Here is an 18,905-nt window from a genome sequence, read left to right on the forward strand (position 1 = left end):
CTATTCATACGCCTAATTGAAACCCGGTCAGCAGCAAACATGTAAAAATGTAATTATCGCCACGGCCCCATGGTGGAAAGTGCAGTCGACAACTCTTGTAAAATCTTTCTCTCTGGCCGCTCTGCTCACGTGCTATGAAACGTAACCTATTAAATAGACTGGATATATTCGTTCTCCTTCAAAGGCCACAAAGTGCAATTTAAAATGAAGTAGAGTTGTTTAGAAAACACGACGTACAACAAAGTAGGCAGAAAAAAAGTCATGTTTGGCACCAAAGGAAATCAAAAACAAATATATATTTTAAAAACCATGCAGGCAAATGAACATCAAATAAACTAAACTCAATTATCATCATGTCACTTGACACACACACTTAAAACAAAAATGCTCGTGGACATCTTCAAAGACACACCATTCGTACAATCCATTGGCAGTGTGCGGTTTTCGCGAGTGTGCAAAATTGGTGGAAATCGCTCAATCAGTCACAAGCAATTTCGGCCGAACACAAACACCGACAAACGCCTTCGATTCTTTAACGGCGCCACCTAAAAATCGTCATTCCACGTTACCGCGCCGAGGGAACACAGGCGGGGAAATGTCGACACCACGCCAAAAGGTGTATCTTGCCCGCAAAACATCGCAGAAAAAAGGCACGACTTCCAAATCACGCCTTGTGTACATGCCATGTCACCGCCACAATTTGGTTGTACAACGCTCTCAGCCTTGTCGAGACCACCAACTCGAGAGAGAGAGATGGAAAGATCCGCCGAATGTTTGCGAACATTTTTGCTTTCTTTGACGGGGTCCCCCCCCCACCCTTAACAGAAAGTGTTTGACGCAGGGTGGTGTCTGACACAATTCAAGTGCGACCCATCACACGAAAATCCCCACACAGCGTTGGGAAATCTTACAAGTGGCCGTCCCAAACCCCACGGCTCCCGCGCGGGTACAGTGAATGGTTTTTCGAGCATTAGCAAACGTGCAAAATAGATTTCTTAGCGCAGGAACTCACCTCGCACACAACTTCCTTGCTCTCGGTCACATCGAGACATTAGTGTACAGTAAAAGAGGGGTGGAATTATTCACCCCCCAACCCTGGCGAGTCGATGAACATGCACCGCGATTCAATTCAAGAGGAGTCTTTTTTTACATTGTGGCTAATTCAGTGCTTCGAGTGGACGATGAGGATGACAGTCAACCCCATAAGCCAATATACAAATAGCAAAAAAAACACGTAAGATTCGTACGCACGCAATAAAATGCAACGTGTTGAGGTTAGGAATCGATAATGATCGATTAAATGATACATGTTTACACCACGAGTGCAAAGCCTGCTCCACATGGTAACATTGATCTCTTGACTATTGTGGAATAGGACGGTGTCTGATCGTACAAAGTCCTTTGAATACACCTTCACCTCTGCGATAGCAAAAAGGACAATAAAACAAATGAAATAATGATCTTGATTCAAACGCACACAACACTGGCCATGCATAGACTCGATATTGCTTCATTAATTACGAACACAGTGCGAGCACTCAAAGTTCAGAAGGAACACACGCTCATGCATCAGACCAGGGCAGGGATGGAAAACTTATAAGTGTCCTCACTCACTGGCACATGACGAACTCTCCAGGTCGGCCGATCAAAAGACACGGGCATAGTTCCTTCATCCAATGTATCAAGCGAGTGGTTGACGTGAAAATGTTCGTGGATACAGCGTTCACAGGCAAGTAGAATGTCTGTTGAAATGTAAGACTCATCTTGAGTTACGCTTAATATTGGTAGACATGCAGCACTGAAGTGTGTAGATGCATGAAGGTGGTGTTGTCAAAATAATTTTTCTAGTTTTCTTAAAGTCCAAAATCAATAGTATTGAAAAGTGTGTTCACAGAAACAAAGCAACGTATGAAGAGAGAACGTGCCTAGGTATCAGACCGCGAGTCGAAAGTAAGGTTGAAAGTGTGAAACCAGAAATGTAAGCAAGAATAAATACAAAAATTAATCACCACTGCCCCATTGATTTTAGCAACACAGCCTTGCACGTGAAAGTGAAACACTCGGGTATAGGCGTGAACTGATAAACACACGTACTCGCGCAAAAGGAGGGATGTTTCTTTAAGTTTGTCACTGTGAATATGCAACTCAAATCTTGCCATTTCAGCTGCAGAAATGAACAAAAACACGTTTTCCCCCAAATTCACAGCATTCCACATTTGACAACTGTGTGTAGGAGAGGACTATACGGGAGAATGGGAACGGTGTATCAGTTCTTCCGTCCTCTCATCCAATAGCGGCAGTAAAACCTGCAGTGTCTGGCACGTCCAAGGTTTCGAGTCCGTATGATCATTGATGGGAGGGGGCTACATGACCGCACGCGTTTGCAATCTGAAAAATCTGCACACGCGTTATCATCGTTCTCAGCATCGACAAGCGCATGTTCATCTTCAAGTGCCGCGCTTGTGCCGATCGATACCAGGCATATCGCTGCCATCTTCTTCACCACCACCGCTGCAGTTCACACTTACGGAACGCTTTCCGGAGCGATAAAGCGCGTCTGAAATCACACGACGGGGACCGCGCGTGTGACATTCCCATCTTGGCTCTTCATTAGTCCGTTACGTGTTAAGCATCAGCAGGAAACACAGGGGGGGGGGGGGGGGCAACAAGCCGCGGTGGAGGGGCGACGACACGAAAAATAAAATCACGTAGAACCGAGCGATAATATTGTGGCCGACCCATTTTACAACAACGCAAGGCTTCTGCGACAGCTGACAAACGGCAGAATGAGACATTACGAGCAGACAGAAGACTTCAACAACGACGAGCTCGATGTCCACCACAGGCAGCCGGTCCGGACAGTCGAGGCAGTCGAGACTGTGCACGCTGATACGGACGCCACCGTCCCGGCGGTGGCAAAATATGGTTGGAGGAGGTGTGGGGGTGGGAGGGGGGGAACGGTTGGGGCCGGTCACGCGGTCACCAGATACTGGTGGTACATGAGTCCAAAGAGGCTGGTGGTGAACCAGCAGGCGCACGTCCACCACGTGAGGAAGGAGAGGATGCCCCGGTAGAGCGGAGCTGCGAACACGGCACGCAAACTCTGCATCGTCACCGCCACCTGGGTGACTGCCGCACCGGCATCGTCCGCCAAGCCCTCCGATGACGGGGCCTCCGCCGATGACGATAAGGGAGGTGGCGGCGAGGTCGGTGCAGCCACAGGTACGGAGGAGGGGCCCACGGGGATGGCAGCAGTGAAGGATTCCGGGAGAATTACCCAGGAGTGACCACCTGTGCACGAGAAAAGTTTGAGGCCAATGTTGAATTCAAAGTGATATTCAATTGTCCAGCCCATGTTACCTGTCGTGATAATGGGGATGATGATAACGGGTGTGGGTGACGAGGTGAGGGGGTGTGAGGCTGATGAGGTGAGTGGGTGTATGGTTGACGAGGTGAGTGGGTGAGTGACTGACGAGTTGAGTGGGTGTATGGTTGACGGGGTGAGTGGGTGAGTGGCTGACGAGGTGAGTGGGTGAGTGGGTGACGAGGTGAGTGGGTGAGTGGGTGAGTGGGTGACGAGGTGAGTGGGTGAGTGGGTGAGTGGGTGATGAGGTGAGTGGGTGAGTGGGTGAGTGGGTGATGAGTTGAGTGGGTGAGTGGGTGAATGGGTGTGTGGCTGACGCGGTGAGTGAAAAGGGTGTTAAAGACCCAAGGATATCGTGTATATCACTAAACACGAACTGAATTATTTCAACAACAACAAAATAACAAGTCTTATTGTTATGATAATAGCTTCTATTTACCCATGAAAGTATCAGTGAGATTCAAGACTTCATTGAGGACGGTCCTGTATTGGGATGTTTGGTCAGTGTGGGAGGAAACTGGAATACCAGGACAAGACCCAGACATACCATGTGGTCACACACCCTTAAGCGCCACACGTACAGCCGAACAAACCCCTTGCTATACCGCCATCTCCTGGCCAATTTGAAACTCAAGTTATCCACGTCTCCCTTTTAAATAATCCATGAATCTCAATGCGGCATTGCTTAGCTAAATCAACGACAATGGTTCAATCAAACTTAAATGTTCAAGACACACTGGCATGAACTGCAGAGAGTCTAGAACCACAGACTATTAAAAGCATGCCTGAAGCAGGGTTGGTAGATCGCACACAGATGGAAGAGGTCACGTGCACAAGATACTTAACTGAAGAGCTGGGCGGTGGTAACTCTAAAAGGCAGCACAGCAAGTAGAGTAGTAGGTCTATATACGCTGTGTGTGCTCACACGTACCAAGGGTCTTGAGCAGAAAGACAAGATTCAGCAAGAGGACGAGTGGCGCCAGGTACTGCAGGGCTATGACGCACAGGTAGTAGAACACGCGCGCCACCTGCGTTCACAAACAGGACAAAAGCAACCCACGCCCCCCCGTGTAGTCCTTATTGACCGTTGAGTCAAGTGCTGTTCCATCAAGGCAAGTTGCAGCACACGAGGGCGGAGGTATGGCCAGCACCGCGCGCGTAGACATCCCGCTGCAGGGAAAGGGCATCAACTAATTTCTTTACAATCTTATCCAACTCTTGTCGTCAAGTGCGGATTTTAAGGGATGGGTTTGTGGGGGGGTGGGTTTTTAAGAACTGGTTGAGATATCACTCGCCGCCGATAGTAGCCATGGCCGGGTATTGAACTCTGGTGGCAGAGTTCATAGTGGAGAGGAAGAACAACTGCTCCGCTGCTCCACCTGTCTTTTAAGAAGGGGCCGATTCCCCAACCGGGCAGCTGTTGGTTAACGGAGTTGCACACGCCTCGACACTCCCTATAAATAGGCCGTCTGTTTATGGTCACGGCAGTTGTATTGGCTGACCAGCCAGTACTCAAACCTAGGATCTGTCACAGGCTTATTGTCAACGGGTGACGAACTAGTTACTAAAACAACAGATTCATCCAGGCCGAAACAATCCACGATATCCGTCAAATAAAAATTATAATTGTGATAGTGCAATTGGCGGCGGTGCACGAGCACCACTAACAAAAACCTGCATTCGTCAATGGCACCTCCAATTAGCACGGTTGGCTACGTACTGTGCAAAAGAAGTTAATGATACTTTGGCACTGCCCTAAAAGGAACACAAACATATCACAGGTGATGTTTTGGCCAGTGGCCCTTTGTTTATGCCGAGGATTCGGCAATGGCATCGCCGGCTGCAGAGACGTCATCTACTCCACGTTTTCCCTTCTCGCCCCGAGTCACTGACAAGAGTGTTGCATCGTGCCTGTTAATAGATTACAATGAATAGCTTAATTTATATTCTGTGCAAAACAGTAAAATGCTGGCAAATATCATAGCTTGGAAAGTACAAAGTATCATCAGCACTTAGACAAGTTCACAGCAAGGACAGATTGAAGCGAATGATACTTCACGACTTCATGATCAGGGCTCCTCCTCCAAGCTGCCCCTGCCCCCCGCCTCCCCCACCCCCGCCCTGCTCCACCACCCCCTAATCAGGGGGGCGATGCTCGCTAACGCACCATCTTCTGCAGGTCACGCGTCCCGATGCGGCCAGCCTCGCGCTTCATCCGGTCCACTCTCTCCCGCGCCAGGTCAAGGTAAGCCTGCACACAGCCACCACAACCAGTGTCAGCCTCAATCCACTGCTGCGTACGAAAAGCCGCTCAAGTGATGAAATTTCATCGCTCTGACATACGATCCCATTTTGTCCCCTTGTGTATCTATCTATATTGCCACTCCACTGCAAGTTTTGTTAATCAGTGCCCTTATTGCTGTATTTGTTCTTCAAGACGTTTCCATTAAAGTTTTAAGTGATAATCAAATATGCCTAGTGTGAGATGAGTCTCAGCAAATTAAAACATAAAATGCTTTCAACATGAGCCCTTTGACAATAAAATTATGGATGAAGGCCTCTACACACGGGGCTGTTTGACCATATTGGTTGTTCACCATCAAGCAAACGACACATTATCGTGGTATATCCATGTCCATAATTAATAACCATATTTTTATGAGGACCAAATCAAGCACATTTACAGCTTACGTTATTTAAAGTTTTAAAAAAATATTTCTGATATGAGTTTTAAAAAATCCCACAATCCACAAAATCACAAGCCAATTGTATAAAAACAACGCAATGCTTACGGTATTGTTGTACCGTGCGTTATTCGGCATGCCCAATAATAAATTTTTTACTATTTTTATTTTACTAGGTAAGGCCCACTAACCTATATAGTTATTTTTCAGAAGCGACCTAGCCACAGATGATAGCTCAACGACGTAGCTTATCATGCAGAAATTGACAGCAGCCAAATACTCTAAATGCATGCTGATTCTAAATGTGAGGGGAAAAACCGGAGGACCCGGAGAATAATCCACGAGAACACGGGGAGAGAGACACGCAAACTCCAGATATACAGGCGTCAGGGTCGGGATTGAACCCACGCCTTCCTGTATACCAGGCGAGGTAGTTAATATCTCGCCACCGTGGCGGACCAAATTGGGGAGGACGCAGTCAATCGGCCCACGTGATCTCGAAGACGCTCCGAAGGTGGACTTCACTCACGGTACCTGCAGGTGTGACCGCGTGAGCAGCAACCGCAGGACACACAGCAGCACGACGGCCCAGAGACGCACGGAGTCAAAGCCCTCGGGCGTCAACCTGGCGGAATTAAGAGATGGGCGATGTGAAACGATCATGCAAATATTAGCCAATTCAAAGAAAGGGGGCATGTCACAACCAGTGGGGAAAACTCGATCCATGGATCGATTCGCAATGAATCAACACGGTGGTTAACCCGCAAATTACAATCGACTTTGAGCTGGTTTCCAGATCGACTGGGTAGAATGGATACAATTAACCTTGATTTGTGATCCACACAATACCAAATACGGGCAAAGCCATGCCCCTTCGGGCAACATCACGCCTACTTTCAGAGCTCTGATCGGCGATTTCATCGGGTGTCCGATTTTATTGTACTGCACGACAGCGCCAGCTCAGTCACACGAGCCCGGCTCCTCGCGCTGCAGCCCGGCTCACGATGGCCGTCCGCCACAAAAGAGACGGATGGACTTCGCCGTGACGGTTTTCGTTGGCCCGATTGTCATTTGTTTCGCAGTGAAAGAGTTTTGAGTGGCGAGAGTTCGACGAATTGATGGGTGTCGAGCGTTAGGCAAAGGGGGTGAACGTCCGACAAGGTTCAGTTGAGCGTCACGCGAGTGTCAAGTCACCGGGTCCACGGCACGTGCCGCCTACGAAGAATTATGACCGTGCTATCGTTGTATTGACAGCGTGAGTGGCGAGGGTACCCACAGATGCAGTCTCTGTCCACGGCCCATGGGCATATTCATGAGGTAGTCTCGCGCTATGGGCTTCACCCACAGCAATGCCACCAGCAGCGGCGCCAGGAAGTTCAGGTGCAGCATGGCCCTATGTGCACACACGCAGGCGGCAATACATGAGGCAGGGTTCGTCAACAGGTGGCCCACAATCCAGATGTGGCCTGCAAAGATTCTTGAAGTGAACCGCCGCAATACGGTCCAGCAAGACGTACAGCTCCACATTAGTGAGATGAAAAAAGAGAAACGAGACGGATGTAGACGCAACCAACGTTATTGAGATGAAAGAGAGATAAACAAGAGACAGATGAGAGACCTGGACAGGAATCTCACCCAGATTTCCCAGTTTGTAGCACAATGCACTCACCAATACAACATTGCTCCCCCTCCACACATGCACACACACACAAACATGCACACGTGCTTTCAAACGACTTCACTCCACAATATCCCCGCCGAACCCCAGACCCTTACTGCATGAACGGCTTATGGGCGTAGAGGGTGAGCGCGTCCAGGTGCATCTTGGCCAATCGGAGTCCGGGGAAGGTGAGAAACGCTCCAATCACAGCGCAGAACACGGCCAGCACCGCCTTGAAGGTCAGCTTGGAAATGGGTCCACTGAGCAGCAGGATGGGAGGGGCGGGGGTGGAGAGTGGTGTGGGTTGAAGGGCAGGACCCAGGAGGGCAAGGCTGAGGTTCAGACTGAAAGCCTTTCAAGTAGAAGCCAGTGCCAAGGGCCAGTCATGGCCTCGGTGCTCTCGGCCGGGCCGTTAACGACAGCGAGCAGAGTTCACGTTGCAGTACAGAACTACGAAATCTCCCCACAATAAAGTTCTTAGAAAGCAATATTTTTTTTCGCAGATAAATTAAGCAATCCCATCAACGTTGAGAAGTTTTGTATGGCGGGTTGTTATTTTAGCAAATTACACCCGACGAGTTCGAATCACGGTTCCGAGTCTTCAAAGTCCCTGGACCGAAGACCTTCCTGAAGCCAAGGTCAAGAACGAGAACTGAATTTTTTTTTCTTTCGAGGGCCCAAGGCCAGAAGGGCAGACGAGACAAGGGGAGACTGATTAATGAGTTTTGGCCCAGAACATTACACAAACTCCGGTTTTCTTCGCAGAAGATTTGTCTAGCCACAGAACAAAGAAGGTTACTGCATCGCCCACTTTCAGATGCGCTTCGCTTCTGCGGCCGTCTGGAATGCTCTCCCTTCTGATACTAGGAAGCCACCGAAGCTACGCACTTTTACATTTAGATTAAACTCATTTCTTTAGAATTGCTTTTTGTGTTTAGTTTGGTGTCCTTCTCCCGCATCTCCGATTAGCACGGTTGGCTACGTACGGCACGAAAGAAGTTCAACATGCAGACATACAAGTCACAAGTCCCTTTTTTCCACTCACGCTGACTCCAGGCCCTGCTGATGCAGAAATCCAATGGCATTTTCCGAGAAGTTTGTGAAACCTGCAAGGAGGAGAAGACGTCACTCACAGAGGCCTCTTGCAAAGTGTGAACAGACAAACAAGGATTGGGTGTGGAAACGATAGCCATAATGTCCGCGTTAATTATCCGTGTGGAAAGTCTCAAGACTTTTTAAAGAGGGTCCTCTGCATCAGGATAATTGGCCAATTTCAACATCAGCATGTCGATGGAGCTCGTGCAAGACGTTGAAGCAGTGTTGGCGGCAGCTGTTCTCCAACAATGGGAGGCCAAGGAGCAATACTCGAAATGAGCAGAGTGCCAGGGGGCTAAAATACAGCAAGTTGGTAGTGGACATAACACCTGGGCCTCTTACCGTGACCTCCTTCGACACTTTAGGTGGCCTCCGGGTATACCTAAACGAGCACGAACCCCGTGGTAACCTCACCACCACGTGTCAAAGTTGTCGTTGTGAATGCGTGTGTGTGTGCGTGTGTATGTGTGCGTGTGTGCGTGTGTGTACCTTCGTCCAGCCCAAACTCCAGGAAGCGCTCGCTGACGATCAGCGTGCCCATGGCCTTGACGAAGAAGAAGAATCCGAAGGTGACGCACAGCGATCGCTCGCCACCGCCCTCCGCCCCGAAGTACTGCCCCGTCAGCGAGAAGAGCACCTTCCTGCCGCCCCCACCGTCAAGGAAGACGCAAGAACTACAAATAAAACTATTAAATACATTTTTATTTTACCAGGTGAGGCCCACTGAGCCGTACAGCTCTCTTTAAAATCCTTTATATTAAGTTCACTTGCTTGCTTGCGCGCTTACGACCGTGCAAATCTTTCGGTCGTTTTTTAACCCACTTCCCGTGATCCAATCGAGCTGACATTTTGCACACAGACTCGTTGTAAGTGACAATTTATTTTCGTGAAATTTTTTTTCCAAAATTTTACACTTTTTAGGAAAAAATTAATTATATTTAATTACCAATTGCTTAATGGTGGCAGGCAATCATCTGACCCATAGGTGGCAGCCATCTCAAGCCAGAGGACGAGAGGACTCTAGCCACCACGCATATAAAGGATTTATAGTCAAAAACTTTGTTTTTACGGGTACATTTTTTCAGAAGTGACCTGGCAATAAGTGATAGCTCAACGAAGTGGCTTATCGTGTGGAAATTTATAGCAGCCAAATACTCGAAACGTACGTTGAATCTAAATGTGGAGGGAAAACCGGAGGACCCGGGGAAAAATCCACGAACCACAAGCAGAACATGCAAACTCCAAATGTACAGGCGTTAGGATCGGGAGCGAACCCACGGCTTCCTGTATACCAGGCGAGGTAGTTAACATCTCACCACCGTGGCGTCAACTGCGACCCCGCGATCCCCACGACACAAGACCAAAACATCTATAATCGCCCGACCTCCTGCACTCGACATCTTTCAACCCTGCTAACACCACGGGATCCGTCTCCCTCCCCATTACTCTCTTGCTGCAGATTATTTTCTGGTGCGGTCCATCGTTTTCATAAAGTATCCAAGCCTGTGAACTCCTCGATTCCAAATTCTCATCCCGGTCGTAAAGACTCCACCGCAGTGCAGAGGCCGTCGGCCGTAGGTGGGGATACAGGCAGAACGCGAGGCTGAGCAGACACCAGACCAGGCCCAGGTTGAGCTCGCCGGCCGGTGCGGCGACTGTGTAGTAGGCCTCGGTGAGCACGTAGACAAGGGTCGCGTGCACCGCGAAGTCCAGCAGCCACTGGTACTCGGAGTAGTAGTGCAGCACTGAACGGGGGAACAGAGTGGCAGGCGGTGAGGGGAGACGGAGTGTTTAGTTAGATGCACTCTTCTTTCTTCACTCACACTGGGTCAGTTGGTGCGAATACGTGGGTGTGTGAGTACGTGTGGCTGTGTGAGTACATGTGTGTGAGTATGTGTGGGTGTGTGAATACGTGTGGGTGTGCGAGTACGTGAGTATGTGAGTACGTGTGGGTGTGTTAGTACATGTGCAAGTACGTGCACAGCCAGGAATGTTGCTAGCACCGTGCCAGATTCAATAGATACTCACGAAAAAAACAGATCTTGCTCCACCAGCCTGTTAAATGGCTAATGAACAATAATTTGTATAATGTGTGTGTATGGGGACCAGTGGTTAGAACACGGTGGTGAGCACACCCATTACAATCTCGGTCATGACTAACATCAGCTAAGAGCGATATCTGCCTGCGTGTGCGCGTGTGTGCAATAATCATGGCAACCCGCGTTAAAACGTCTGGCGGTGTACAGCATGAGCGGCAAGGGGGTAGCTTTAACTTGGCCCGGGCAACCGGACCTCAACAATGAGCACCTGGTGCAGTGTGCGAGTTTTCCAGATGTGAACCTGGCCACACACACGCTCCCCTTACGGTTGACTTTAACAGGTGCTTGCTCACAGCACGTGTCCCTTGAGTCTGCATGGCTGCACGGAGAACATTTGTGTTTATTTGGTCTCACCCAGTGCGTCCATAGGAGACACGGGTTTCGTTTCCAGCTGCAGCTCAATGTCCTTGGGCACCGTTGCTGGTTTCCCGGCAGTCCCATTCTCCTTCCTGCGCGTGTGTAAACACACACAGCAACACGCGGCATACACACACAAGACAAACATCTCCTGTTTACTCTGACGGGGTGTTGTGGAAAATGCACAACATCAACAGCCACGATTCGTCATTGTGGCTGTGAGGTGTAAACATACACACACACTTTTCGATTTAAAGCTTTCGTGACTGCAGAGATTCATCTACTTGGTTCTTTCGGTAAAGTCACGTAGAAGGGAAGTAATAAAATAATAAAAATAAAACATAATAAAATAATTCTCACGACGTTTCGGCCACAACGCAAGCAGCCGTCCTCAGGTGAAGACCAGGTCTGTCGGGGAGACAGCGTCTGAATGATGAATCTGAGGACGGCTGCTTGCGTTGTGGCCGAAACGTTGTGAGAATTATTTTTATTATGTTTTATTTTTATTCTTTTATTACTTCCCTTCTACGTGACTTTACCGAAAGAACCAAGAAGATACACACACACATATATACAGACAAGCACACACTAAACAAATGTCCCACGTTTAGCCTCATGGCAGAGTTGGGGAACCTAGGCCCTATGAGATTTCATTTCAGATGGTCAGTGACCACATAAGGCTTATCACCTCTGAACGTTTGCATCTTATCTGCACTAATTGGGTACTAGTGGGATATATTTTTCTCCTTCCAATGAAACCGGGTTTTTAAGTGAAGCACGCTCAGTCTCTTCCGTCGCTGCAAGGGGCCGACAGAGACGTTACTATTCGTGCCGTTATCGGATCATCTGAAAGTCCCATTGAGCCTACCATAAGGAAAGAGGTTCTCTGGCCCCAATCCGAATTTGAGAGCATCACAAGATGCCGAACACACCATTGTGCACCACAGGGAGTGAGGATGCACACAAACGAGATATATGAGAAAAAAAGACATTAGAAAAATGGGGCATTGTCTTGACCTGGCACAGAAGCACAAGATCCTAAGCCACCAGAGGTATATTGGATAGAAGAATCCATCCAATGGGTTGCAGTAACAAATTCACAAAGATAACGATTTCCCCCCCCATCCCGCTAATAGCGTGAACAGACTGTTGGGGCAAGTGCTGTTAACGATTAGCACCTACGAAGGGCAGCACGGCACACGAGGGGGTGGGTGGCCAGCACCACGCCCAGCTGCCCTTGTCCACCCAGTGGCGATGCTTACACACCCAGAACCGGCCCTAGACCTTTGGGGGCCCTAAGCAAAATTTGGTTGGAGGCCCCTTTGATGTATGATTTTTTTCACCCACTAGCAAGCAGTGACACTAGGGGGCCCTCTGCAGGCCACGGGGCCCTTTGCAATTGCAAGGGTCGCTTAGTGGCTGGGCCGGCTCTCTACACACCGCATCAGGTACTGAGTCGACCTAGGGGAAGGCCCAGGACCGGTTCAGATAATCATCACTGGGGGAATGGAACCCGGGTCGCCGGGTTCATAGCGTAGAGCGTTGAACACTACACTGCCACTTCCCACAAACCCACACAAAATCCCACGCACGCACAAACACTCTCTCCGTACCTGTCCTTCTTGAACTTTCCCTTGGGCACCTGCTTTCCGGCCAAATTCATCAGCTCCTCGTCTGAAGGGTGTCGGTAACGCACCAGGCTGCACGTGTGTACACACGTGTGTGTGTGTGTGTGCAAGAAGGAATGGAACAGTTGTAATAGCAGGACACCCACAGCACGTACATACAATACATGTACACGTGCGCATGTCCAATTTGTCACTCCACTGTTGGCTGAGGGCCTACCCACACCATGCAAGCTGTGCGGGTCGTTTGACCATACTTTACCATGCTGGTGAGTGCGAGTTAGCAAGGGAGGAAGCATAGAAAGTTCAGTGCAACAACAGATGTCGTGGCACTGCTCTCTGCTGCCCACCATGTTAGCCCTGCAGCAGCTGACATCAACTTGCTGTGCGTGGTGGTCACTCATCCAAGCACAACATCCAGGCTCAACCCCTCTTGGTTTCAGAGATCCTGATTATATTGATCACATTCAGCTTGATTTGGCAACAGGGGCACACAGAGTAATAACATTACTTTTAAACAAGCTACCGACGAGGGTGCCACTCGAAATTCAAGTTTGCTATTATTCAAGGTTACGCCTCCTGGATTTAGCACTGTGAGTTTAAATGCAATATCTCAATATTTGCTGGACACACAAAAGAGTTTGAACATGAATTCCAGTCAATACGTAGTGATGGTATAGGCATAGATGCAGATAAGATGTGGAGGAGATCCCTGAGCAAACCTGTAAATATTATCAAATTTGAATTACATTTTCGAGCGTAGCAGCAAACGTAACAAAGTGCATGGGTGCGATTCCAGGAAAACTGAAATTGAGTGGCACCCTACCACTACTCGCTACTCTTCTATTACAGTTGATGATGAGCACGTGAGAAGCTAGAGATCGTGTACCAGGCCAAACATGAGCCGGGTGTGATTCTGTACGCACCATATAGGGTTTGCTACTTTTTGTGGATCTCTCACATTGAATGCGTGGGTGCACGAGAACAGGAGTTCGATGGACGACAAATCGAAGTTCATTACACGCCAGCACAAAACAACAAAAAATACGCGACGGCCAACACCGACACCCCAAAAACGATGTTTAATATTCAGCAAAGCAACTACGAAGACGCACACACAAGCGCTGCTGCAGATTACATAGCCGCGTTAACGACCGTGACGAAAATGGGCGGACAATTTATTTTTCCTTTCAAAAACGAGCAGCCACCGCAGGAACTTCCGAGGATTTTTACGGGGTCCTCCTCATGAGCGCTGCATAACCAGCACCTGGTGGCATGCGTCTGCTGACAGTTTGTGCCGCTCACCACAGCTGCCAACTTCTTGCCTGGAATCTGCAAGCGTGAGCAAAGCGAACATTGGGGGGGCCACATTTGCCCAGCACCCATCGAGCATCTTCACCTCTTGTAGCCATTCTCAATCCACTGCTGGCCTGGCTCAAGGAGCTTCTCAATGACCTCTGGTCTCGTGCGGCAACGCCAATGCATCTCGCTTCACGAGCGTTGCAAAATGTGTGGATGCCGCCCCTCGGTTTATTTTCCTGCCGGGTGCATCCTGCTTGAGTCCGCTCCAACTTTCCTCGCGGTAAAAGCGTTGCCTACGCGTGTCGCTTTGACTTCGGAGGTGGGCGGTTCTCTCATTACTGCGGCAAGAGTTTTGAGAAAGCGAAGAGGATGGGCCACGGGGGGGGGGGGGGGGGGGTGGGAAGGGAGGATGGGGAAGGCGGTCGGCGATTCTCACCTGCCATTGCAGAGCAACCATCGGGCGAATGAGAAGTGGGGGGAGAACTTTTGCAGGAGGCTTGCCACCACCATGCTCAACACGAGCTGCACACCTATCACACCCTGCACCACACACAGGCACGCGCACAGATTCCTTGGTTTAGCCATACTGATTGGCTCGGGCAAGCGCTGTTTTGAGGAGCACTTGTTAAGGTCTGCGCACAGCACACGAGGAGATAGTGTGTCTAGCACCATGTCCCACCAACATTGTCTCCCCACGTGCTGATGTTAATACACAGCACAGGCACTCATTTGAGGCTCAGTTGACCTAGGGTAGGCTCAGGATAGGTTCAGACACCAATCGTCGCTGGTGCCATCCATGGCCGGGAACCGAACTCGGTTTGCCGTAGCGCACGATTCACTGTGCCCCCTACAACCTGTAGACGATCTCCTCACTAACGCTGTACTATTATGTCACAAAAAACAAGAAAATCCCACTCCCCTCTGAGACCAGCGTGAGCCAGTTCAACTCGCCCTGCCACAGGATCTCGCCCGCAACATACAAACTCAGAAACACATCTAACAACGGTGACTTTTACCTTCGCCCTTCCAAAAACACAACTATGGAAACAAAACCTGTATACGGGCTTCCAGGGGCGTGATTACAATCTGCAGTTTCAGCAAAATGTTAGGAGATTCAGCGAGGGTGTTTCTTAACCTTCTCCCTCTTGACGTTTACAAAGTTTCTGTGAAGACTTCACAGCCTACTCTTTGACAGGTAAATTGGGGGCTAATTTTTTTGTATCAATAATAAACGAGAAGGAATAGTTTCGATCAATTACACGTGACTGTTGAAGGTGTGAAAGTTACATCACAATTTTACGCTTTGGTCAACCAGGCACGTGTACAATGCGATCAGCATCGTCACGTGATACTGGCCTACGTATCAGAGTAAGTGTTTGTTAGTGAGAACCTATTGAAAGCGCCCAACCACACACGATCAAAGGGGACAGCCCAGCAAAAGACACCATGTGTATTTTGCAAAGCAGACCTGGAATTTTAAACAGGAGCTCTTTGGAACCAGGATCAATAAAGACAATATTTTTCACCGATTACATATTACTATAAATCTTTTGTGAACACATATATAAATGTTCCTCCAATATTATTCTTAAAAGATAATAATTATAGGCAATTACCCTTCTGCAGAGAAACATTGCCCAAAATGCTATCCACATTGATATATTTGGTTATAAGGCCGTGTTAATTCGCATAAACGGCAAACGTGGTCAGTTTTAGTTCGACGCGTTTGTACACCACTAACAATGCGGTCGCATAAAAATGTTCAGAGTAAAATAAATTCTAGATTTGAAGCTTTCGTGACTGCAAGGATTCATATTCTTAGGTTTCTTCGGTAAAGTCAGGTAGGTAAAAATTTTAAATTAATAAAAGTAAAATAAAACAAAATAAAAAATCACGACGTTTCGGAAGCAACACAAGTCTCCGTCTTCAGGTGGAACCGTCACAGCCACGACAGCTGTATCAAGTAAATGAGAGATCACAAGAAATACCACCCCGTATATATAATGCTTGAGGGGGGAAGGGCCAGGAACGGCACACTTTTTATTAATATGGTAAGGTGAGGCTTAAGACTAAGAATAGACTGCATAACAAAGGACTGAGCCTAAGAATAAGAGTAAAATAAATTGTCTCCATTTCCAATCCACCAAATGGTTGAAGAAGGCCTCGCTATGCCATGTCGGCCGTGGAGGCCTTTTGACTCTTACTTCACCATGCGGGCCGGTGAAGAGGGGGAGGACTGGACCGGCTCCGACATCACTCACCACCAATGTTACATGTGTGTGTATGCATTCATGTTGGACTTCTTTCGCAGCGTGCACAGCCAACCGTGCTGATCGGAGGTGCGGAAAGTGTAAGATGGGAATCGAACCTGGGTCACCGGATTCATAGCAAAGTGCACCAATGACTGTGCGACCAATCCACCCCATTTCAAGAGTATAAGTCTGTTGTTTTTAAACTGGAAACAGCTAAATACTCTTAGTTCTTTCGGTAAAGTCAGGTAGGTAACTTTACCGAAAGAACTAAGAGTATGAATCCTTGCAGTCACGAAAGCTTCAAATCTAGAATGGAAACAGCTAAATCTATTTTCAAGCAATGAGATGTTGCATCCCACACAAAGGAGTGTTTTGTATTTGGGTGTTGGCACCTGTACACAAGGATTTTGAGATAGAAAGTTAAGCGCAACAAAAATCAACGTTGCAGTCATCACGCACACGCCGGCACACGCTGGCACCGTCACTCAAGGTGCACACAGCGAGTCGAATGACACTGCACAACCACGCGGACGTGCAGTGGCCGCTAAGTTAAACACATGAGCTGAACACGGGCAATGCCACTCATATAATACATATATACATTCATGTACAGAACAGGCATTACATGTATATATAAAGAGCTAAACATAGAAATACATATTCTTAGGTTTATCGGTAAAGTCACGTAGGTAAAACATTAAAATTAATAAAAGTAAAATAAGAATATGAATCTTTGCAGTCACGAAAGCTTCAAATCTAGAATCATAGAAATACACTTCCAGGCAGCCAATGACTTACATATATTTACACACACCCACACACACCCTTGCACCTAAAACACACCCCCACTCACACATGATGTTGGGCCAAGTGCTGATGGCAGGGATCTATTCAGGCCGGAACTTCCAACACCCCCCCCCCCCCGCCGCATTGCACGCCTAATGCACGTGGACCTACATACACATCCCCATTCACTTGTCGAATTACACACCTACACCTCTGCATAGCTACACACATACATGCCCATACAATTACTTAAACACACTCCTATTTTGCTGCAGATGAACCTCGTGCAATAACACACACATCCATAACACTGACCTACGCAAATCACACATTCCCCCATACTTACACATTTCACACACACCCCATTCACTTTCACTCATACACAACCCCAAATCTCCCTTCACAATACTCCTCATACATTGACTCCGACACGGCTACAAAAATTGACGTACCCCCATACATTGACCGACACATCCACACACACCCCTACACAGATGCCCGTACATTGACACACACACACATACACCGACACACACACAGACACACCCATACATTGACCTCCACTGTCAAACATTGCCCCCTACTTTCACCTTCACACACACATCCCCCATTCATCGTCACCTCGACAGTCCCTCATATAACGACTCCGCTACGCCACGCAACTTCACATCGCCCAGACATTGACCTACACGCACCCCAACACATCCACACCCCTCAACATATCACGATTATCACCATACATCAACACACGCCACACACGGCCATTCATTGATCTACGCTATCCCCCCACCACCCCAATACATTCATCGCTGCACCTACACACACACACGCACCCCGACACTCACACGGAGGGAGACAGCTGCCAGTCTAACCCTGCTGCTGCTGCTACTGCTGCAGCTACTGACTGACTGACTGCTCTCACCATGATCTCTTTGCAAGCGTTCCCGTGCCCGGCGTCGATCTCCACGTGCCTAGCGTCGATCTCCCCGTGTCACTCTCCCCGTGTCGATCTCCTCGTGTCGATCTCCTCGTGTCGCTCTCCCCGTGTCGCTCTCCCCGTGTCGCTCTCCACGTGTCGATCTCCCCGTGTCGATCTCCCCGTGTCGATCTCCTCGTGTCGCTCTCCCCGTGTCGATCTCCCCGTGTCGCTCTCCCCGTGTCGATCTCCTCGTGTCGATCTCCCCGTGTCGATCTCCCCGTGCCACTCTCCCCGTGTCGATCTCCCCGTGTCGATCTCCCCGTGTCGATCTCCCCGTGTCGATCTCCCCGTGTCGATCTCCCCGTGTCGATCTCCCCGTGTCGATCTCCCCGTGTCGATCTCCCCGTGTCGATCTCCCCGTGTCGATCTCCCCGTGTCGATCTCCCCGTGCCACTCTCCCCGTGTCGATCTCCCCGTGCCACTCTCCCCGTGTCGATCTCCCCGTGTCGATCTCCCCTTGCCACTCTCCCCGTGTCGATCTCCCCTTGCCACTCTCCCCGTGTCGATCTCCCCGTGTCGATCTCTCCGTGTCGATCTCCCCGTGCCCAGCGTCGATCTCCCCGCGTCCTCCCTCCCTCCTCCTCCACCTGTCCCTTGGGCCTTCAACACTGAACCACAATTCCCACCACGCATAGGCGCGGAGCGGCCCGGTTCCTCGACGCGATTGGTCCGCTGGTCGCCGCGTGCCGTCCGCTCGCACCA

General features: G+C 49.1%; 1 protein-coding gene across 1 annotated transcript; it reads right to left on the reverse strand.

The window, feature by feature from the left end:
* Positions 1 to 277: 277 nt before the first annotated feature.
* On the reverse strand, positions 278 to 18,451 carry LOC133354120 (transmembrane protein 161B-like). The gene is made up of 13 exons (XM_061570708.1): positions 18,147 to 18,451; positions 14,623 to 14,726; positions 12,873 to 12,959; positions 11,257 to 11,351; positions 10,392 to 10,548; positions 9,293 to 9,444; positions 8,754 to 8,814; positions 7,825 to 7,968; positions 7,325 to 7,441; positions 6,583 to 6,673; positions 5,532 to 5,615; positions 4,296 to 4,392; positions 278 to 3,291 (listed from the first exon to the last, which is right to left on the reverse strand). Exons 1-13 carry the CDS (start codon positions 18,147 to 18,149, stop codon positions 2,972 to 2,974), a joined length of 1,512 nt encoding a protein of 503 aa, XP_061426692.1. The 5' UTR covers positions 18,150 to 18,451; the 3' UTR covers positions 278 to 2,971.
* Between the last annotated feature and the right edge of the window lie 454 nt (positions 18,452 to 18,905).

This window comes from Lethenteron reissneri, chromosome 46, assembly GCF_015708825.2.
Source record: "Lethenteron reissneri isolate LAM-NWPU_2019-01 chromosome 46, ASM1570882v1, whole genome shotgun sequence".
Classification (NCBI taxonomy): Eukaryota; Metazoa; Chordata; class Hyperoartia; order Petromyzontiformes; family Petromyzontidae; genus Lethenteron; species Lethenteron reissneri.